The sequence below is a fragment of the Pezoporus flaviventris genome, unplaced genomic scaffold (assembly GCF_033815535.1).
Source record: "Pezoporus flaviventris isolate CSIRO_AGI_PZ_B2104156 unplaced genomic scaffold, CSIRO_AGI_Pfla_v1 ptg000002l, whole genome shotgun sequence".
Taxonomy (NCBI): Eukaryota; Metazoa; Chordata; class Aves; order Psittaciformes; family Psittacidae; genus Pezoporus; species Pezoporus flaviventris.
Window position 1 is genome coordinate 41,489,760 of NW_026892550.1, and position 24,229 is coordinate 41,513,988.

A 24,229-nucleotide genomic window follows, 5' to 3' on the forward strand; every position below is an offset into this window, starting at 1 on the left:
TAAGAGATTAAACACTGATCAAAAGTTCCCTGTTTTCATTTAAAAAAAAATTTATATCAATCATACAAAAAACACTTGAGCAAATGTGTAAGTAATATATTTTATGACACTAATGAGTAAGACACATTGTGCTGTTGCAGAAATTATACTAGAGAGCTGAAGCACTTAGCAACATTAAAAATAAAATAAGTGGGAGGAATGGATAGAGTTGCATGAGACAAGGTAATAATTCCTTTCTTCAGGAAATAGCCAAAAAATGGGGGTTTTTTGTTCAATTACCCACCACAGGCGTTTTACACTTTTCTTTGAAAAATCCCATCAAAAATAGGATGTAAGGTTAAAAGGACTGTTGTGAAACATCAGATCTCTTATCATTATGATCTTGCAGCAAGAGAAATACCTTTTGGGCTCACCTTTACTTCTTTGGCATCAATAATCTTTATTTTGAGAACATCATCTTATCAGGAAACAGCTCACTCAGGTTATCATGGAAATGTGCAAAGTTGTGCTCAACAGAAGTTTATTTTTAGTTCTGAAAAACCACTCCAGTTGCTCAGTCCCAGAACTAGTTCACAGCACAGATAAGAGATATTTTTACTTTCACCTCTGCATAGCCTTATCTTCCCAGAGATTAATTGTGATAGTGTGGTGCTAACAGCAAGTTTTTACAGCAGGGGAAAAAAAAAACATAGCAGAAATGTAAGAAAAAAAGAAACAATTCTTATGAGGCACTTAATTACATACTTTGTACTAGAAATACATCTACATCATAGTAAATGCACAGAAATAACATTATTCTAACTGCGTAATTGCTTTAAATACGGGGTTTAATAGCAGAGCTTATAGTAGAAAAAAATCTGCTTAATATTTGTGGCATTAAAGACAACCTAAATGACACTGCTTGTCTTTATTGAAACATAATTTGCGTTTAATGGCAAGTTGTCTTATACAGATTAAGTGCTAGAACATTACTGGAGTCTATGTAGTTGCCACTTTAAGATGGGATTTACTTTACTCTTTGCCAATTGCATTGCCTTAGTAAGACATATGCACAGAGATGATGTGTGCAGATAGCTGAGTTCTGAGCAATTTGAAATTTAGTTTCCTTTCATTACAGGTCAACATACGCAGCGCAAGGAATGCGTCAAGGGCTTAAAATGAAAAAGACGAGCTGATGGGGTTTCAAAGGCGGTTCAAAGATGGTAGAGTGCACAACAACCTCACCTTAAACTTAGAAACATTGCTGTCCTGGGTCTAAACCAGCTGCAAAGAAAAACTACCTAAGGACAGAGAATGGGTTTATGCACTTTATAATAAGTGGACCAATGACAGGCACTCTCCAACAGGGATCCATCCTCTCTCCTAAGTCCTGGTTGTGCCCAACCTATGAGTACCAGCTATTGCTACTGTGAATACAGCATTTATGTCTTTCTGTCAAATGAAACAAGTCTGCTAACATGATCTAACAAACTCACTTTCTATAACTAAAATTATAAAAAGTCTTCACTGATGGTATCTGAAGTAAACATGAGTACTGAAAGGCATTTTCTGGAGGAGAATCTTCACTAACTTTCTGCCTGTATTCTGCTGGGTGCCCTGTGGTTTTAGTATTGCCAACAAATAGGACCTTAATTTTAGAAGTTGGTCAGCTATAGCAAATAAATGCCAAAGGCAATGAAATGAGCTTACCCAGACCATACATGGCACCTCCTTTAGAAAAAGCAAGGGAAATAAAAAGAGATCAGAAAATTCTGGCCTCAAGCATGTATCCAGAAACATCTGGTTCTTATTGATGTTTTCATACCAGAATAGTAGCAGTAGTTCAGATTTTCTTTACAGTGATAAGAGTCGGGTTATTTGAGGCAGTTAGGGAAAATCACAGATCTCACTGGCACTCGGAGTGCTGCTGCTGAACAAGACAGCAGAATGCAGTATTACTTCTTCACGGCTATTGCAACGCTGCACATAAAACAATGTCTGGAGTATAAATGTTATCCTTCAGAGCGGAATTTTCTCCATTCATCATCTGATTATTTTATAATTTTATTAATTATAACTTATCTCAATGCAGTGCCTCATTAGAAGAACAGACAATCTGGTGTTATTGACAAATGATTATGTGATACATACAGATAATCAATTACAGTCACATCCCATGAAATGGCTGTGAAGTTAAATGGATTGGAAATACCACTCTTCATGGGGTCCTGCGTTCCTTTGCTTTTGAATGTCAAGCATGAAAGAAAACCCTGCTTTCTGCCAAAAGCAGTGCTGGGCTCCCACTCAATCCAGGAGAAGGCACTAAGCAAGAGTAAGTTGATCAGGCAGATGTGAGGCATTCATTCTTAGCTCCCTGTGTACGAACTAGGTGATTATATCTACACTGCTGCTGGATTATTGTCTTCCAAATGAGAGACTGAATCACCTAATATGAGCTTCTCACCTCAAGGATTTAGCTAACAAACCCCAGGAAAGATACCCACATTTTCCAGTATCTGTTTTATTAATTTATTTAGTAGTAATTAATGTAATATACAGATTAATTGCCATATGGCATTGATAATATTAATTAATAATCTAGTAAAATACTGGATACCAACTTATCAAAGTTTTTCTCTAAAAAAGAGTATTTGTTGATAACATTATATGTGCCAACACTGGTTCTGAACTTGCAATTGAAGGAGTTACTCCAGTATGTGATTTAATATCCCACAGCTCACTCTGTGCCATGGCACAGATCATGTATTTTATAGGGAACTGAAAAAATATGTGGTATTATATGAATGTACTTTGAAAACACTTGCCAAACATCTCATCATCATCATCATCATAATAATGGAAAGGGAAAACACTGGCAAGTTATTAAATTCTGACAAACTGTTTTCATGAAGGCTTTGTCCTAAGAACACCAGTATATTAAATATGGATATGCATGCTTATACACTAAATTATAAATGAATAAATGTACAGTTTTAAGAGATACAACTCCTTTGTTATTCTTTTGCAGATTCTTCTTCAGAATTTGGATCCAAGGAGGAAACTGTGAGGTTGTTTTTAGAATCCTTTTTAGATATCAGAAAAGAGTGATATTAAAGGGAAGAATGTACACACACAGAGGGCTTGATCCTCCTCTGGAGGATCAGGAAGAACTAACGAGTAAAAAAGAACTAAAAAGTAAAAGCAATGTAAACGAGAGGGAATATCAGTTACTTGAATTCAGAGCCAGGCTACCTCCCGAAATGTTAAGACTGGGAGAAGACAGATACAGGTGTCAGTACTGAATGTACTGTCAGTCCACTGAATGTATGATTAGCAATTACTGAAATAATTTTTATTGTTATTTGTATGCTTTACAGTAGTGCCTTAAGGCAGTGTGCAACATATAGCAACAGATTATTTTTTGTCCTGGACACGTCCAATCTAAAAAAAGGCCCTCGGTGCAGAGGAAAGCCACCTTGTTATCATCTATCATTTGACACAAAGAAACATAAGAAAATAGAGGAAATAGTCTACCAAACTTGCACAGGAGATCTGGGGAAGGGACACCTGGCTCGCTTTAGCTACTGGATAATATGTTTAGCTGCAGACCATCACTTACGTACGAAGTTCAAACTTACGCTGTGTACAGAGCCATGCCTTCAGCCATGCACCATGTGCCAGTCAACTAACAGCAGTCTTCTTGCTGCCTGGTCAGAGAAGAAAGAATTTAATTGATTGGATTCTTGCAGCATGAAGTGGCAGAAAGACTGTATTACAGGAGAGCGTGCTGGGTAGGGGCAGATACGAGGTCAATATGGACAAGACTATCCAGTCTTTTCTATAAAGTTACATTTTTCTTTTCAGCTGAGAAATGAAACCTGTTGAACGATTCAGCGTTGTCCTCTTTTAAGTCTGGAATCTCCTTTCAGCCAAAATAATTTATTCCAGTTGTCAAAGCTCATCAGACTCTCAGCGTGAGTTTTGCATAAATGGATTTATTCCTGACTGTTTCATTTGCACACTCCATGAAAATTTTTTCCACTTATTTAATTTCATCAAGACTTTTTTTCACAGAGACCAGTAAACTTGCTGCAAGAGCACTGTAATGTAAAATACACTATCTCTTTTCTATATTCCTGTGGAAAAAAAGTAGTGTAAACTACAATATACTTTAATAATTCATAAGTTTAGAAAAATTCCCTTTTTAAAATGCTGTTCCTGAAATGGGAACAATATGGAAACATATGATAAATAAAGCAATAAAGCCATGCTTCTGCATAACAGATAATAAAGTGCTGCCAACTTGGTTATGCATTTTCTGTTTAAAATCTCCCACGGTGAAATTCGTAATATTCAATATTCCACAGTAGTGGTGTAAAATCTCCCATGAAACTGCAGTTTCTGGGAATATTACTATGGCACCGCTGTGGTTATTTTTCTAAATAAAGTGTCTCTCTGTTGCAAGAAAACTCATCAAATGGAGAACGTGATGAACACGTTACTGCAAAGGCGTGGAGTCTGGGAAACCTTGCTGTGTTTTCCTTTGGCCAGGTTGCACTGCATGCAGCCGCATAGGGCAGGTCCTACACAGGGAGGGGGTCTTGCCTTTGCGCTTCTGTAAGGCAACCATAATGGATTAAGCAGTAGTAAATCCTCTGAAGCCTTCCTGGCTTTAAGACCACTGCAAAGAGCTTTAAGTCTAGAGAAACAAGTGGGTCCAGTGTGATCCTCTCCTGCTGTTATGCACATTCATTCATTCATTTAAAAATTTTATTTATTTAAGAACCATCCACCTCAGGAAAATAACGACTAGAAAATACAAAGAATTAATAAATAAAATCTAAAGTTTAACTCCATGAAGTAGATGTAGCTCGCAGTAGATGCTCTGTATTATTTGTATTTGCTTGAAAAACAGTTGTTTCTGTAATAGCCTGATCCTAGAGCACATTGAGAAAAGGAATGGAAGCAGAGCTGCCTCAGAAGCTGACACAATCAGACAGGTATTTCAAAAAGCCTGTGAAGATTTTACACCCTCCAGTAGGCTGAAGCTAAACAGGATTTGTCAGAAGCAGGAGCAGGTAGGAAGACAGGCTTTGTCAAAAGCAGAAACTGATGCCGGAGTGTGATTGTTCAGAAACATTAGTCTTTACAGTCAGTTCCCGTCAGTATTATGCCTTGAAATAGCCAATCTTCAAATAAATGTTTTCCAGTGAGCTGGCCTTTGGGAGTCAAAGAAACAAACAAATTAATCTGAAAGAACGAGCCTGTCTGAGACACTGATAAATCTGTTATGACAATGTAAGGCTTATTGAGCACTGAGAAATGTATTTCCCTAGCCTTAGGTCAAATGCAAGTTTTAAGGTTAATAGAGGAAATCAACATTTTAAAAAATGTCACATGGGCTACTCTTTTGTATTCTGCTTTTGACAAGAAATTAATGATTCAATACGCTTAACTTGAAAATATAATGCAGGTTGTGAGGTGTTATCCAAACAACACAATATTCTGAGTTATAGGGACGTAACTGAAACGGGATAACACAGGTGATGTTAAAACTTGAGAACCAAAGGAGTCCCAGGCCTTCCCGTATATCACCGTTCATCTGTTCTTGAACATCAGCGCTAGCTTGCCTTCATGAACTCCGTCAACATCGAACACATGATCTCTGATTGTACGGAGATGAAAGGTAGGATAGCTGAAGTGTATTGCTAAGGAAATAACTCAGTCTTGATAGAAAGAGTGCTTTGCAGAATGGAAAAGCTAAACAGTGCTATTGATTATCATGATGTGTGCTACGGTGAAAGAAGGTGGAAGCTGCCTACACACAGCTTTTCCTCTCAGCAGCAGTCACAGTTTCAGCAAAGATCTTTCTTGCAATTTATGGTGCTAGAGAAGGATTCCTCTGAGTTGAAAGGTTTTTGACACCAGCAATGGTAAAACAACTTGACCTGCTATACTCAGCAGGGTTTCCTGGGCCGCAAAACCTCTTGAGTTTGCTTCCTTAAGTGAAAAATCACTCCCACAGTGGATATTCTTAGAAAGAAGCAACATATACAGATATATATATGAAAAACCCCACACTATCCACTGCCACAGCCTGAAGAACTCATCAGGTGGTGTTACAGCTTAAGCCCAGCCGGCAACTAAGTACCACACAGCTGCTCACTTACTCGCCGCCACCTCCCCGTAGTGGGATAGGGGAGGCGAATGGGCAAAAGGGTAAAACCCATGGGTTGAGATAAGAAAGGTTTAATAATTCATTAATGTACTACTAATATTACTAACAATGGTAATAACAAAAAAGGGAAATAACAAAGACAGAGATAAAACTAAAAAATGACAAAGGTCAGTGATGTACAGGACAGCTGCTCATCACTAGCTGATCAATGCCCAGCTGATCCACAAGCACCAATCTCCAGCCAAATCTCCAGTTTATATAGTGGGCATGACTCCCTCCCTGTTTGGAGGGAGTGCTCCAGAATGCTCATAGGCACTGCTGTGCTGCGAAACACCCTGCTGACAAGCAATCAGTGCCCCTCAGAACAAGGGCTGACCTCCATGGACAAACTGGAAGCCAAATAAGACTATGAAAGTCAGTCTCATTAGCCTCACTAGTTTCTTTAGTGTCATTATTAATTTCAAAGCTTGTGATCTAATATCTACTATTAGAGGCAGGGACTTTAAACAGAATGGCACTTCAAATGTGCAAAAGGGACAGCTTATGACCTAGACTCAAAAGGCAACCACATTCACGCTCAGGTGGGTGACTCCAACTCAGTCTTTTACATGCAGATTGCTTAGGGAAAATGAGTTTCATTTTTGGCACTACTGTGTGGTGCACACTTTTGTCAGTACACAGAACTAAATATATCTGAAATCCTCTATGTCATCAAGATTCAAGGAGAGAATGTTTTACAGTGGCATCTTCCACATCACCAGTGGGAAGAAATAATTCTGTTCTAGCACAGGGTGCGTCATACAGCACACGCCTACGTTTTATAGGCATGGGATGATGAACACCCACAGGACATAACTTTAAACCAACTGTATGAGCATAATAGCTTTGTGGGGGTTAGCATCACAGTCTATTTCTGCATTTCCAACGGCAGCAGGTAGGCTTCCCAGCCTGAGCTTGCCGTTACCATGGCTACATTGCCAGCCATCCCCAATCTAGCTAGTTTGAAGCTATTTGGCTAAGCCTGCATTAGCCGCAGACATTTTAGTGGCTGCAGTGTGGACATATTCATAGCAATATGAAGGACTTTCAGAAAGATTGCAAAATAGCCATGTAATCTGTGTTTTAAATGCCTACTATTGCCACTGATGGAATGAGGACAGGTGCTGCGAGGTAGAGGGGTAAGCAACTTTCCTGAGTAAGGCAAAATGTGAGGGAGTGCTGCAAAGCAGCATAGATTGTTTCAGATCGACTTGATACAACAGGAGAGACAAAACCACAACAATGAGAATTTTATGTCTTTAAAACTGCATACTGCTTTCTGTATAGTCCATTGTTTATTCAAGTCTAGAGCTTCATATGAAAAGAACTGACTTCTGTATGTCTGGCACCACAGATAAGCTTAATTTTTCTTTTTTCAATTAATGATTTGTAGTTATAAAAAAAGGTAACATCATTATACAGAGCAGTTAAATTGTTAGACACTTAAGTTAAATTGTAGGCACAAACAAAACTACTGTTCAGTCTCTATCTGAATTTCTTTTTCTTTCCATGTTATCTTCTCTGATCCTGGAATTAGTACAGTGAAGCATCAAGTAACAGTGTCCTATCATTCCCTTGCTTGCTACACACCACATTTTTACTTATTTCAGCACTACTCTATCTCTGTAGCCTGAAAAATCACTGGACATTGCATATATTCAGGTTGCATTCCCTTGGAAATAAATAATTTATTGTTACCTACTCTATAAATATCCGCTGCACCAGCCACCCAGTAACCATAACGGTAAGCTGCTTTAATTGAAGAAGAGACCAATGGTCTCAATTGTATTATAATGTCTCTTAATAGATTACCTTAACAGCTCTGACAGACCGCTTAAGTAAGTTATTGTCTCTCTTCAGAGTGAAATATTTTCAAATTAAGATTACTTGTAAGTACATTTCCTTCAAAACGATTATACAGCCAGATTAATTTCTGTGGTCATGCTCACTGAAACTACCAAAAAAGGCAGTGTTATGACTTCGTCTTTAATGGGGAATAGGGCACTGAAGATGCTCTCTCTTTATCCACACATTTCCCGTTACCAAGAATTAATTGGAAAGCTGCTTGGCAATGTTTCCAGGGGGTCCATTTTCTGTATGCTGCACTTACAGGAATAAATTCCCTTCCTCACTCAAAAGACAGAATGCTCACACACACCTTCTCAGCTAGAATTACTGTGAGACTGAAAAAAAGAGGAGGTGCCAAAACCCAGTAAAGAGCTGCTCGCAAAACCAGGTGTCAAACATGGGGCGAGCCAGCACGAGAAAGTTAACGTGTGGATTTCTCCACACAGCACATTTCACACATCCTAACAGAGAATTAAATCATAGCAGCTGATACACTTTTCAAGTCACATCCATACTTATTGTCTAGCTTAAATCTGCAGATGCACTAAAGAAATGAATTAATTACAGTCCATGGAAATTCCCGACGCAGTGTCTGAACATAGTTTTAGAATTTTGAAATACAAAGATATCTAAACGCCCATAACACCATGAAAGAAAGGGACAAACTGTTTGAATACTACCCCTCAGTCTTTAAGAGCCAAGAAAATACTGGGGCTTATGTTAAAGGTAGAACAGAAATTTGTAACTCTAATATCAGTGAACAGAAGAACTTAAATGTCAACTGAAACACAGATGGTCTCTCCCTCAGAAACAGATTTTGCTGCCATGCAGTTTGTTCAGACATCATGACTAGTTAATCTAGTTACTAATGTGTTCTTCATAAGCCTCACCTTTGCTACTACTTGAATGTCTTAATTTATACGATTTTAAATTCATACTGCATGGCAAATTTCTATAGTTGCCCAGTGATTTTATGTCCATTGATTTTTAATTTATTAATATTATTTTTCTTTATATTATCGCTGTAAAGTAACATCCTATACTGCCTGCACAGCTTTATATTTGCACCTTGTTGTCAACAGGCAGAATTTTACAACTAGAGGGTGCTGGAGGACCATAATGTGGTATGGTATGCAAAACTCTCAATGACCTTTAGCGGAGAGAAGGAAAATAAAGTAAATCAATTATTACAGCTCAGTAGGACAAGCTAATATATTCTGAGGTAATACAGATACTGCAATATTATCTAGTGTAAGTGAAAAGAAAATTAATACTTTACAGCCGACACTGTTCTATTTCAAATTTTGCTTCAAATTTGCTGTTAAACTTTGCTTCTGTCCTTAGGTTTTGTACTGTAATGAACGAAAAGCTTTTATCTTAACAAGACACATTCCTTTTGCTTCCTTTTGTGTGAGTTGGAAAGCAATTACAGTGTATTATTGATTAAATGCTTTATAATAAAACACAAAAGCCATCAAGTAAGCAGGAAAGCAAGAAGGAACAAAGATTAATTTAACAATAAAATCTATAATTGAGATTATACAGATAGAATGTGAACATTAATTACAGATAAACCATTTAATAAGAGTTCTAACAAGAAAATGATCTTCCAAAATTCATATAGTTTCCAGCACAGGGTAATTATTTTCTTGCCTTCCAGTACCGTAAGAAAAAATACAAGTATGAGAATAAATAATGTCTATAAATATAGCACTCTGATTGTATGTATAAAAATTACCCCTCCCTTTCTTCATCTCCTTGACTTAGCATTATTGCTTCTTACAGTCTCTTACAAGTCATCTTCAACAGACAGAAACATTGAAACTTTGAACTAAACCCTAAAGATATCACTCTCCCCCCCCCCCCCCCCCCCCCCCCCCCCCCCGCCTCGTGCAACATGGCTCAGTAACATCTGGGATTTCCTTTCCATTTCCTCGGATCAGAAAGAAACCCAAAGAACAAATTGTAGCCACCTCGTAAAGTGACTCCCTGAAATCTCCATGAGGAAGTGGCCAGGAGGCTGCTGGAAAGCATGTGACCATAATTCCAAGAGCAAATCTTTTCAACCCAAACAAGAATCACTGCAACCGGGCTGTTGATCACAGAGTGGCAGATCCTCCAGAGGCCCAGTGAAGCAAGCACGGTGTGCTTCCCTCTTTTGACAGTTTCACTTCTGACCTTCTGGTTGTGCAGGCTCACCATTTGTAGACAGCATTCATGTGGTGGGCAATATCCAAGTGATCCAACAGTCCACTTGTGCCCTGTATTGGCTCAACACATCCTGGATGAGCCAGAAATGTAGCACAAGTGGGATTGTGCTATATAAAACACAATCCCACTATATAAGGGATTGTGCTGTAGAAGGTTTCACACATTTCAGTCAATCCTTTCCTAGCCTATGAGGAGCCAATAATTCGTATTTCCTCTTATGAAATGCTGTCTTATTTTCAGATTTTAACTAACTGTCGTGCCTCAGCTTAACAACTGGAGACATATTTTCCTATGGCGTGCTTTCAAGGGTTGAGGCCCAGTCCCAGTGCTTTCCCATGGAACACACACTGCTCGGATGCCCACATAAAAGTCACTTTCTTTTGGCTGCATTTCACCTCATGACTCCCTTAGAAAGGCACGTACCCTGGCACCCACAGGAGACCCCAGGTCCTGCCTTACACACCCCGGGGAGATCGAGTTTAGGTAGTCTCCACATCATAGGGTTTCCTCTGGAAAATGGAGAGCAGTCTCCTATCAGGATTGTTTCATGCATAGGACCATATCATCCAAAAAGTAGCAGCCAAATTAATGAGGTGCAGGTGAGGGCAGCCACTAACACATAGATACAGGGGCTCATAACATATTTGAGTCTCAGACATCTGGACACATCTTCACTTCTGCTGGCTAGGTGTTCGCTTTGGTCATCTGTGCTACAACAGGCAAACAAAAAAATGTATAAATAATGGTAAAAATGGGATTTAATCTTGACAACAACTGGTTTGTTTAAACTGAAACCTTTCAAGGGGATAAACAAAACAAATCAAGTAAGATGTATCCAACACAACAATAAAAAAATGGTGACATATATTGCAGGCTTGCCAGGCACTACGGAAGATGAGCCAGAGGCCAGAGTAATGTAGAAAAGGATAATATAACCTGATGCTGAACTGCATGTTGTGATGTTTGTCCAAAAATCCTAATACCTTTAGTCTAGAAAGTAACCTGCTTGGTTTTAACGTATTGTGTCTAGTTTGTGTCTAAGGAAACAGCAGTCAAGATTTGGCCCAATGTTTTATTGTCAGCATATCCTCACATACTTAAGTGTGCCTGCTTGATGGATACAATTGTCTTTACTTTTTACCCCTAAATGAGCTGATTTTACAAAATTAGTAATTCTCTGACCTTTATTTTTCCACATAGACAAGATCAGCTTATTCAATGCTGCCTTCACTTACAAAGCCTAAATAATATGAATTACATCTTAGCTTTTCCTTCAACAGTGCCTTCTAAAATTATACAAGAACAGGATGGTTTTTTTTTGTTTCTCTCTGGAAGTCAGCAAAAAAGCTGTTAAATACTACATATACTAGAATACTGATTTTAGTAATACTCAACGTGCACATCAGTTTCATTGTCAGAAACACTTTAAATCTTTGTATGTTACTAATAACTGAAGAGCATTATTCAGCGTTATAATGTAGTATGCATTGTCCTTCATATATATTCCTAAAGCAGGATGTATGCTGTACATTTATATACAACGCTGGTCGGAGCACAGACATTGCAGTGTCATGCTTTCATTTAAATTTCAGATGCCATATGTTCAGTACAATCGCATGGCATCGAGATGCAACATATTGCTTTGAAAATGCAAATTATTTCACGCAGTGGCCTTCATGACTGGGAAGGGGTAATGAAATGGGATATATTTTACACATATGAAAAAATAAATTAAAGATTTATCATAAATATATGGACCAGTATATGACATTGAAGAACAAGAAGCAAAAAGGGAACAGTGCTCTTGCATAAAGATCGATTCTCTTTGCTGCCGATGGAATGACAGGTTTGGGAGGAGGAGGCTTCTTGTTGTTCTTGGCTTGAGATTTCCCGAGCCCATTGTTGACTTCAATGGGCTTCCCGTAACAGTCATAATTCGACAATTCAAAATCCCTTGGCAAGCTTCCAACGATGCTGAAATCATTGGATCTCAGATCAGACTTCGAAGTGCAAACTTTTTTGCATCTGGTCTCACCAACCTATGAAATAAAGAGTGGGGGAATCATGATCTACTCACCATATTTCATTAACAAACTTAATGCAGCTGCTAGAGAACACTGCAAACAAACATACAGGAAATTACTTGTTGATAGCGATACATTACATCAGCCTAATTTGCTGAATGGTTGCATTATAAAGCACTTAAGGATGATCAGTCAATCATATAAACTAATCCAAACATTCATAATTGTGTAATTTTTCATGCACAAGGTGCCTCATGCTGTGCAACCTGCTATAGTTAGATTCCTTCATTTTAAGATGATAGAAAGGGGGAAAATACTTCTATAGAGAGTATTCTTGGAAATCAGCCCTGTGCTGTTGAACCTGCAGGACAGATACTATTCAACACATTTTTCTGAAGCCTGGAAGCTATAGAAGGAATTAACCCTAAAGACCAATGTTAGATGCAATAATTGAAGTCTGGTCTGAGTGTACATAGTAGCCAGCTCAATATCCTCTATCTGATCCTAGGGTCACAACCTTGCATGACGAGAAGGCACTTTCTTTGGACTCGCAGTCGTTGGTGCCTTTCTAGAGACAGGAAACAAGAATGTAACGCCCTTCTCATCACTTCCCATGAGTACACTGAGGAATAGAGTAACTGGGAATTCTAAATCAAACAGCTTCATACCTGTCTTTCAACAGCTCCATCAGTGCTTTTGGGGATCAAGTACCTCTGTGCTATGAGGTAACCAGAGGTGAATCACTCTCTTTTATAGACCAGACAATCATACTGGCACAGACAATGAACACTTAAAAGAAAAAAGTATTTGGTGCCTTTCCAACTGAAGTGTCTTGGGGAAAAATAAAGTTCCTATACTCCCTTCCTTGGATTTTGTAAATTTTATATTTCAGGTACAACAAATCTATAGGAGGATCACCCCTACACAGTTCAGGGAGCTTGAAGAGATTTGGAGTGCAAGACACTGTACTTTGTGACTTGGGCAAATCTCTCCCAAAGTTTCTTTTCAATTGGACTATACAGTAAAGCAGGGGAAAAGAATAAGAGGAAAAAAAAAAAGGGAAGAAAAAAGAATACAGGTTATGAGGTTATGAAACTTAACTGCATTATTAATAATGCTGTTTGTTCACATATAATAACCTGAGAGTTAGTTGGAAAAAATGCTGGTTCACAGTGAAGTTATACACATGGGCAACTGCCATTAGCATAAGTTTCACTAGGGCTACCTGAGCCACCAATCCATGGAAACTTGGTTCTTCCAAAAGCTGCCTGTCCCTCCTTTCCCGCAGCCTGTCTCTCCTCCACAATGCCCTCAGGCATCTTACTCTCGGCTCTCTCCACCTTTGGCTTTTTGCAGTCTTAGGCTAATAGTCTGGGCTGTTTGCATCATCGCATTTTGTTACAAAAATAGTAATAATGAAGTATAATACCAGACTTACAGAGGAAGTAAAAACATTTGGGAGAATATCATTAGCTTCTCTGTGACAACTGAGAAAGTATCTTTGATGAAAAGAACTGAAGCAGCCAAGAAGAGACTTAAACTTCAACTGAAGCTTTTACTGTCACTGCTGACATTGCTGATTCTAGTGCAAAGTGGAAGAGAAGCACGGCACTGTTCCCTCAGCAAAGACTGGATACACCTCCCCAGATTTGCCAGACCTATATTTCTCAGGAAAACAGTACATTTTGAAACCAATGCACTAAAACTGAGGTGCAGGTTACACAGCAAAACCAAGATTACAGGTTATAAAAATAAAAACAAGATAGTTGTTCCATGGCGGTAAGGCAAAACTATACATACAAAATCCCTGCAACTGTTTCCCAGTAATCAAAGTGCTGACAGCCTGGGACAGTGTTCAGTATTGGACCAGCAGTGGCAAACTGTCCAGTCAGGTGGTGATAGAGACATGTATGACCACGATTATGTGACCCTGGGTGACATGGGGGCTGTCAGTCAGTGATCCAAGAAGTTCATTTCAATTGGATCATACCCAATGATATGGGTAACGAAGACATAAAACAGAGCCTTGTGCAATGAAAGGTTAACTTGCAGGACATGTTAGCTGAAGAGTCCCAGAGTGTTACAATTTTCCATGGTAAAAATGAGTAAGATTTAATATGGTCATTAAATTAAGAACTAGAATCATGTATGAAATTATAAGCCTCCTTTTGGATTTGCAAACTTGTAGTCCATTTCTCATACTGCCAGAGATGTATTTTAAAACTCAGTGACACTAATTGTAGTCTAAGCCATCTCATTTACAATACAGAATATTCCTGTTCCAACTGCAGTGTCTAGAGAGTGCTCCCCTGAAGGCAGCTATAAGTCAGTTCTCATTCACTTTCAGGACAGAGAATGGAGGGAACGGCTTCTAGGTCACCTCTGCCTTATAAGCAGAGGACTCTTCACAGCATGTTCACACAGAGCTCTGCTTAGTTTAGTACCGATTTATCAGGGTGACACAATTTCCTTTGTAAGAGCAACCTGGCCCAAATTTTCATTTAAGAAGTATGTGTTACTTTAAAAGATAATCCCATTTCCCTAGGTTTACAAATCTAATGCACCTCTATTACCTATATTCAGTTTCTGCCTACACGTATTGTTAAACTTCTTTTCATACATCTCTTCAACTATTCAATTATTCTGTTGCTTTAATCTAAATTTGCTTCAGTTGACCTACAACTTTCCTGAAATAAAGTGAGATAATACATATTACTATATATAATATGCTTTTGATTATTTCAATAATATATATTAATATGCTTTTTATTCATCCTGTCTTGGTTTGCGCTAGAAGCGTAACAATATTCTTGACGCTTACCAAAGGCTACAGGTGCCCTTTTGTGGAAAATGATACCATAGGACTTTATTTTAGAGTACTATACTGAAGACTTGTAGAGAAAGTAAAACACTGTTAAATGTTTGACTTTATCTTGACACAGAACTTGGCCCTGGAAAATATTTGCTTTCATTTGCCTTATCCTGCTACAGCACCACGACCCATGGGCCAGACCCAGCCCACAGGGTGCTTCTACCAGCTTTTCCCCTGTAGGGGATGAGGAGCAGCTGTTTGGGAAGGGAAGGCTGCTGGAACAGTGCAGCACACCCCCCATCCCTGATGGAACTGGGGAGCTGTTTCTTGTCGCTCTGGTGCAGAGGTGGGGGGGGCAAGGAGGGCATGGAAAAGTGAGGTGGCTCTCGGGGCTTGGCCCAAAACACAGACCTAGTTCCTGTTTCTGCCAGGACTGGGCCAGCTTCTCTAGGTTTATGTGTTGGGCAGTACACCTGCATTTCGATGAACGACTCAAAATACCTACAAATGGCTTCTAGAAGCCAGAAGGCCCCTGCAATGATCCCTTCTCACCTTTTACAACATCCAGGCTGACCAGTGCTTGCTGCCAAGATCAGCACCTGCCGCTGCTGCTGCTGCAGAGCTGCAGTGTGATAAGAAGAGCTGCTTATGCATGCAGACTGGCGGGGAGGGGGAACTAACTTCCCATCACCGACTCTGCTGCTTCTGGTGCTCTTCTCACTCGCCCATTTACAGCCCAAACTAGTTATACTAGATTTTCCTTTAAAAACATCCAGGATGGAGAATTTTTTCCATGACCTTATTCCCCACAAACATATGTACCTTATTTCTAACCTGAATTTATTTGGCTTCAATTTCCAGTCACAAGGCATGACTATAGTTACTCTGATTAACTGCTGGTACTTACAGATGGTAACAAATCTAACCTTGATTTTGCATAACTCAGATGATGTAACCAGGCCAACATACGAAGCCAAGTCAAATGTTCTTAAGAGTTTCTTACCTCCACATCATTACCACTGTCAACCTAATTCATGATATTTTAAAAAATTCTATTCAGTTTGATTAAATCAATAAACACACAGATCAGCTTTAATTTCACTGACCCATTTGAATCTATTAGCTAACACGCGGCTGAATTGTGAATAATATTAGTGATAACACTTATGAATAATAATTATCAGTCAGCCCCCTGTTAGCTATGCAATATTTTCCACTGATTGATGTCAGGCTTATAATTATTCAAGTAATGCCACTTAGCCTTTAAAAGTACTGGCACAAAGTTAGCTACTTGCTGTCTTCTGGAGCCCTCCCAGTTTTAGAGGATTTATTAAAAAATCAACATTAACATTTCACAACACTCATGGACTAAGCTATTAAAAGAATCCTAGATGAAACTTAAGCTGAAATCTTGATTGTAAAATGTCTAACATTAATAGCTGCTGTTTAAAATCCTCATTAGCTCCTGTCAATGAAAGCTATTTCATCATCTGATTGAACATATCTGGCTTCTCCCCAAACACAGAGCAGAATGTTTGTTCAACACTTTTTGCCTTTTCTGCTAATTCTTGATACTTACAATATCTCTATCTAGTATTGGACCAATAGTCCTGTTGCTGGTTTTTGTATTCTTGCTATACATGCAAAGTAACTTCCTATTGCTCTCAACTATCTATCCCTTTTGTTACCTACACCTATTATCTACACCTATTTTCTGGATTTTGACTTATATTAATTGCTATCAAAGAGAAATGCCTGAAGTCGAGTTAGTTTTCAGTCTTTGGGGAGGTTTTTTTTAAGTTGTGCTGGGCTTTTTTGTTTTTTAATTAGTCTGGCTTCCCTTCTGGTCTGTATCTGCTTTAGGTGTTGTTACATAGCATCAGCATCACCAGCATAATTCATATCTTTTTGTTTAAATTCTTCATCCAAAATAGAAAAAATAGTTCTCAAATTGCTGAAATCTGTCCTTTCACAGCACCAAAAATACCACGACTAATCTAAAATTGTTTTGTGCAAATAGAACAAAGATCCTTTTCAATGGACTGTTCATCCTGTGATCCAGCCCTCTTTATCCATCAGGATGAAGTGTAATATAAAATGCATTATTTTGAAATCAAGAATTTCTGAGAGCAGAAATGTATTACCCATACTTTCGAGCAAAGCCTCAAAGACGCGATAGCACTGGCAGCCTTTCATGCTCAGCATGTGTCCTGCAGGCTGAAATGCCTCCCTACTGTAATGCAGCATTCTCTGTCCTACACAACACGTTTTCTCTGCCATAATCACCTTGTCTCTTGCACCCAAACTCCTTTTGGCATGCAGATTTGCCACTAGTGCTGCCAGCTGTATGAGTCTTCCATATGAGATGAAGGAGGAGTTTTCTAACAAACTCTTGTCATTAACCTTTCTTGCACTTGTTTTGTGCTCTTCTCTTGCTCTTGCCATAATGATAGGTGTGGATCATCAATAAAATAATGATTGTTTAGCATTAGTGTATATTAAGACTAAGCATATTTTCTGGTGCAGCTCAGCAGGAATCTGCTATTATTCAATTTTTCTTGAAAATATTACTCAATATTCCTTGCAAAGTACAGCACAAAAAATATTTATACATAAAGTATCACAGAATCACAGCATGGCTAAGGTTGGCAGGGACCTTGAGATCATCTAGACCAATGCCCTGCTCAAAGCAGATTGCTCAGGGTCTTTTTACAGTCATGTTCTGAATTATCTCCAGGGATGGATACGTGAGTCACTAGAGCAGAAAGCACCTACTCCGTACCTGAAATGCTGTCAGAAACTATTAAAATAGACTGCAGCCTGTGTTTTTGTCTACAAAATAAAATATAAACTGGGTTTTTGATGGTTCTACAAGAAAAATATGAGTCTGGAGTGCCACTAGAGGAGAAAAGACAGTACGGGAAGACTAGGTCACCACCAGTGGTCAGGTGTATTATAAATCAGTAGAGATGAACACAGCCTATGTCACATTTCAGAGTCTAGACATGGCTCTGACAAGGTAAAGCAAGCAAAAGAACTACTTTTTTTTTTTTCAAAAATAGCTGGGTTTAGAGCTATTACCACCACTTGCATGGCACTATTCATCATCTGCCATTCTTTTAGCAAATGTTCTCTCCAGTCAGCATCACATTATCTGTGGGGGACAGCTTCTATAAATGGGCTTGATGAAAATGTGACTTTTGAAATTGAGGGGTGCTGTTATAGTTAACAGTGCAATCTCCCCTTGTAATCACACCACCAGTGAGAGCAAAAGTAAGCTGAGTCATCTTCAAAACATTTCCCTTTTTGCTTGTTTTTCTCACCGTATGATGTTGCATTGCTAGGAAACACACACAAACTCCTACTGAGGATTCCCAATAAAATCCCAGTGCCAGCAGTTACCACCAGGTTGCATAATTTTCTCCTCTGCCTGGAACAGCATCTCCTTGCAGCTGCTATGAGCTAAGGGAGCCAAGCTGTATTTTCTCATGGCTTTTTGCCTGTAAATGTATAGCCATTGACAGTCCCAGAAAAACACATCAGAAGTGCTTACGTTGATTTTACTCTTCTTTCCTACAGATTCAGGGTGATCTTGCCAGATGGACCACTTGACTTTAATCAGACAGTCATAACGATAGAGCATCTGGGCTTAAAATGGCACTGACATTTTGAGGGGTTTTATTGGAGGGGGCATGAGTCATAAAGCATGGATTTAGGGGTTTGGCGTACGCTGGCACTATGCAGCTTTTACGTCATGGAGCTGTGAATCCATAGAAGCCTTTCTCCATCTTTGGATCATTGGCAAATTGTGAGCATTGTTTTCATCCTTCCATCTTCACTGTGGCTGTTGGTGGCTATTGGTCATCATCACTGACACGGTGACAAAAATGCTTTCCACTGAAAACTTCCAGGAGGGCCCTTACAGGTTCTGTTACATGTGATCTCTTCTCCTTATCTTCAATTATGAATGCCATCAAGCTTTTAATATTTAGGGTGTACTGAAAAGTTTATCCCTTTACCCAATTTCTTGTCATAAAAAAGCGTCAATAGCTGCTTGTACTTTTAAGTATGATCACGTGTTTTTGTTATGGCTTGTTTTCATTCATATCAAACAGACCAGATGCACTTTTTATCTTTCGTAAATGGAGCAAGCACATGAAAACAAATTGCTCCATGAGGGCTGGTGCTAGGGATGCCTGACAGCCCCACTTGCTTCTCTCTGCTCCCTCTGACCCTTCCCAGACCTGGACTTTTCCACCCCAGCGACCCTCATATATGGCCCCTTCTCCAAATTTCCTGGAGAGACATCACTGCTGCAGTACTGCATGGCTGCAACAGGCAGCAAGAATTCAATTCGCTTCTCAGAGAACACTGGCAAACCGACCTGGCATCAGGATCAGGGGCATCTTAAAGTGAAATAAAGTAATGTACCTTTTTAAGCTCAATTCCCCTCTAATAACTTACAGGTAAATATCAGCACCATTCATTTAATGTCTCATAATAAGTAAGTGCTTCATTTAAACTGGAGAAACACTTATAAATGCAATTATTCATGCTCTGTTTTTTCTCACTCAGAGTTTTCTGCTTTCAGCTCTTTCCTGTTGGCTTTTCCATTGAGTCCCATCTGGTTTATATACTGTTTCAAGCCTAGTTATGGTGAAATTTACAGCTACACCCTCAGTAACTTTTGCCTTATCATCACCTCCTGTGTGGAAAGAGAACTTCCTCAAACATTTCTACAGGATGTACACTCATTGCAGGAATGCAGTTCTAAGTTGTACTTTCCTCCTAAAGCTATACACTGGTTTGCCTAAATACTTCCAGACATTTAGCACAGTATTTGTTCTCTCCTCACACACGATCCTACTTAATCCTGATGAGAAACATCTCCTGAAGTTCTGGGACAGCACTCTGGCCTCTTTTTGTTTCTTATTCTTTATGCCTTTCAAAAGACAGTTTTTTCCACTACCTGTTTCTTTAATGTTTCCCTCCCTGCATACTTGCCATATGACAAATGCATTCTCTACTTGATCGTTACTAGGTCGGTATGGAAACAATCCAAATTTTGTGGGGCAGGACTAGTTCTGGATTAGGAGTCAGAGCTACTGAAAGATTTAGATCTTTTCTGATTTAGGAGTTTAGTACAGGTTTCTCCAGGGATGAGAACTTTTGAAAGTACTCCTTCATGGTAGCTGGTTCAGAAAGAGGGCTTTCAGCTGGGCAGATTTATAGCATTCATATATCTAAAATCTATATATATGAATAGATATATATAGTCCTACCACATCCCAATGTCAAATGATTCATCAGTCTGGGCCTTTTTTTATGTCTTAGCCTGACCTTCCCAGAAATTACCAGCCTGGGATGTCCTTCCTTGGGTAGGCTGTATTTCAAAGCAGGTGGCTGGATCCAAACTGAATCGACCACTAGCCATGAGGCGAAGTGACCACTCAGCCAGCTTTTACAGCAACAAACACCTATTTCTAATATGTCTCAGTAAACAAATGTTTTGTAAGTCTCTGTATGAATATCATCAGAAGCTCCGCATGCCCATACAAATCCAACATAGATTACTGTTGCACAGATTATAGATATTGGAATGCTAAAGGTCTCTGATAACAAATTGGGAAACCCTGAAATGTGCATGTCAAACATGAGATGCTGGAGCTGACACTGCAAGATCTTGGAAGGCTGACTGAGGTCTGAATCCCCAAAACCTTCAGCCTACCACTAGATACCATTTATGGAGAACATTGCTTAATTTCTGTGGGCGGTAACTCCCCTTCCTGTAAGTCTTAAAATGCACTGTACGCAAAACTTGAATTCTTGAGAAAAAAAGTATTAAAAGGATAGCACAAGCAGTAAAAGCTACCATTTTATTCTCCTTAAGGCTATGACAATGACAAGCCCCTTAAAGGGTGTACACACTGAGGAGGGTCAGCAATTCAGCAATTTGGGTTTGTTCACACTACTGAAAAAGTGTAGTTTTTTGTTAACCTTGTTGTTGATCAAACTGAACGCTTACACTTGTTAATTACTTGATATAGGAATAAACAGACTTTATGCTGCTCTTCTGGACTGTTGCAACTATTTTGTCCCAAGAAACACCTGAATTTGGGACCTGGAAATTGCTGAACACAAAAATATCACATTCAGTTCAGTGGAAGCAAAACTTCTTTCTACTCAGTTCCCATATTGAATGGGCTTGGGGAATTACTTGTGACATAAATCAAAGAAGTTACTGGGTTGCTCTAAATTGAGCCTGGTTGCCAGCCAAAACAGCTCCCCAGAGACTGCTACCAAGTGAGAATCATGGTAGTTAAGTGCACTGCTCTGCAATATCTTCAGCTCCTCTGGACTGGGGGTAATTAGTCATGAGGTAATGTCAGAATTATACTACGACAGGGTTTCTGCCATTCTGGCATAAACTATTCCCTCCTTAAAGAAATCTTAAGGTTACATTGTATGCTACCAATACTATCTCTTGGATCTGGCCTAATAGCTTTATTTTATACATCAAAGTTGCTGAGTCATTGAAAACTATAAGCCAAATTAATATTTCACATATTGTAGCATAATGTGTTTTCTTCTGCAGCATAAATGTCAATTAAATATCACTTATGACCAAGGGCAGTTGGCTTGGGATGTCTGGTAACTCTTTGAACACAAAAAAGGGGTTTTACAACACCAGGAATTTGGCAACATGATGGAAAACTTCGGCCTAAGTGAATATGTACATCTCGTCTTTATCCATATAAAGACATCTGACCAATTTAACCCTAAACTCTGACAACTACAGAAATGCAGGAACTGTTTGACAGACAAACAGACCTGTCTTATGTTTACAAATGCCAAGACTTCTGGATCCCTGTCTTCAGAGATGCTTGACATGCAATGCAGTGCAGCTGTGGCCATCCCCAGGGAAAGCAATGAGAGGGGTGTTATTTGAGTATGCTCTCAGCAAATACTGACCGAGAGTCCTGTCCTCTGAATAGTTACTGTTTGACAGCTGCTATTTATGATGAGAAGAATACCAATTGTAAATTGGCTGCTACTTTATTTACCTGAAGCTCAGCAGCAACTACGGCGCTAGGATATTAAAAGGCAAATTTTTCATTTAGTGTATATGACCTCAAATTGCTAGGGACCAATTGGTCAGATTGCTGGCCATTAATTACCAGCATGTTTGTAATGTCTTGGCTACTTCCAAGATTAAGCACTATCTAAAACTGTTGAGACAGTATGTTCCTGGAATTGAATTAATAGAGGATAATGCTGATTTTGCATACACAGCTTCACAGCTCCTACCTGTAAAGTGCTGATGTGGACAGGAGTCCCTGTACCATTCACAGTGTTCTTCTTGGCTGCATTTCCACCCTTCCCTTCCGCTTGCTCTGCCTTGGCAATCTTTGCTTTTTCAGCTTCAATTCTCTTTGGATTGTTTAGCATTACCTGAACCACAGCATACTCCACCAGGGATGCAAACCCAAAGAGAAGGCAAACAATCAGCCAGACATCTAAGGCCTTCACATAAGACACTTTGGGAAGTTCAGCAGCAAGAGTGGTACATTCAGATGCCAAGCTGAGCACTGAGAAAATACCTATGAGAAACAAAACAAAGTATTGATTAAAGAAAGATTACATTTACTGCCACTGGCTGTGCTCTCTGAAACAGACAATACTGAATGATGTTTCGTAACAGGAATGGGACTTCACAATGTGGTTCGTGCAGCAGAAATGCGAAGTGCACATGCCTTCAGTTAATGAACAAGTTAGACTGAATGCTTAGGTAGGATTTGCAGTTAAGAATGAATTAATAATGAGTACCTTCATTTTAAAAGCAAAGAAACAAATAAATGATGTTAAATTGGTTGACGTGGTTTTCCTGCCCTGTCACACATCACACAGGTGTGAAATGGAACTTCCAAAGACTTATCTTACAACACGTATCTAAGTCTGGGAAGGTGGAAGAGAAATACATGATACTTAAACCAAAAGACTCCAAGTCCCTTAAATTAGACTACTGTTGTCCCAGAAATCTGAACTGTGCTAAAGCGGGAGTAACTCTCTGCATGACCTGTCCACAAGTGTGCTATGAAAGCCTTAGATGAAAGGGAAGCTTTTGCTGAAAAGCAAAGCTGTAATAGCACATTAAAAGTCTGTGTTCCCAATTCACTGTGAAGATAAAAACACAGAGGTGACTGAGGGCCTACCATCATTCCCTACTGGAGCGTCAAGGATCTAGAGGAAGCTTTCTAGATAAAAGGCATTTCAGGAAGCCCTTATCATGATAAAACCAACACATCTACAAAGGCTGTTGAAAGGTCACACTCATCATCAAACTGGGTTTCTACAAACATTTCTTCTAACAAGGCTTCCAAATGTTCACATCACAAGAGACAAAATAGAAGCCTGATCTCACAGCAAGATTTCCCACAGGTTGCTATGAAATGGAAACAGTAGCAAGAACAGCTACATTTGGAAAAAGATAACTTTAGAAATGGCTGTAATGTGGGGAAAACTTAGTTCCATTTTGGTTTTGTGAAAGTTAATGATAAAAATCTTTAGTTATGAGTGAGCAGCTTTGTGAAATGTAATTGTTGTCTATAGAAAATGTTGGCAAAAGGAGCTACTCAGTCTCAACTACATTTCTTATATTTCTGACATGCTGTTCAAAGCTTGAAATGTTTTGCAATTCATAGAAGATAATTTTCTTCAGATCCATTTTAAGTAACTGAGGATGTGAAAATGTTACTAAAATTGAAAGTATCTGTACTGGCTTATAAAAGTATTCAATTCTAATTGATCATAAATAACACATAATTCTATTGCTACTGTTTCCATTTGGATTTTAATGAGATTGATATGATACTTTATTTGGGTTTTGGGGTTTTTTTTTGGTCCACTGGGATAACAGAATTGCCAGATGTGTTAGATCAGAATGACATGGCAAATACTGAACAGACAATATTCACTGTCCGCTCTGGCTTATGTTTCATGTACTGTATCTGAAGCATCCAAGTACACACATTCCCATAAGGACAGAAAGCACAGAATAGTCCCCTTTTTAGAAAACTTATTTTCACTGACCAACACCAGCTGTCTGGGGATGAACACTAATTATGGATCATAAGGATA

General features: G+C 39.0%; 1 protein-coding gene across 3 annotated transcripts in view; it reads right to left on the bottom strand.

Moving 5' to 3' along the window:
* Window positions 1-11,389: 11,389 nt before the first annotated feature.
* GLRB (glycine receptor beta) overlaps window positions 11,390-24,229 on the bottom strand; it is a 47,283-nt gene continuing 34,443 nt past the window's right edge. For all 3 annotated transcript variants that reach the window (XM_061475696.1, XM_061475681.1, XM_061475686.1), the window contains 2 exons: window positions 22,400-22,692; window positions 11,390-12,294 (listed from right to left, as the gene is read on the bottom strand). In XM_061475696.1, the coding sequence (XP_061331680.1) occupies window positions 11,998-12,294; window positions 22,400-22,692 (590 nt within the window). In that variant the 3' untranslated portion in view covers window positions 11,390-11,997. The remainder of the gene's footprint in view (window positions 12,295-22,399; window positions 22,693-24,229) is intronic.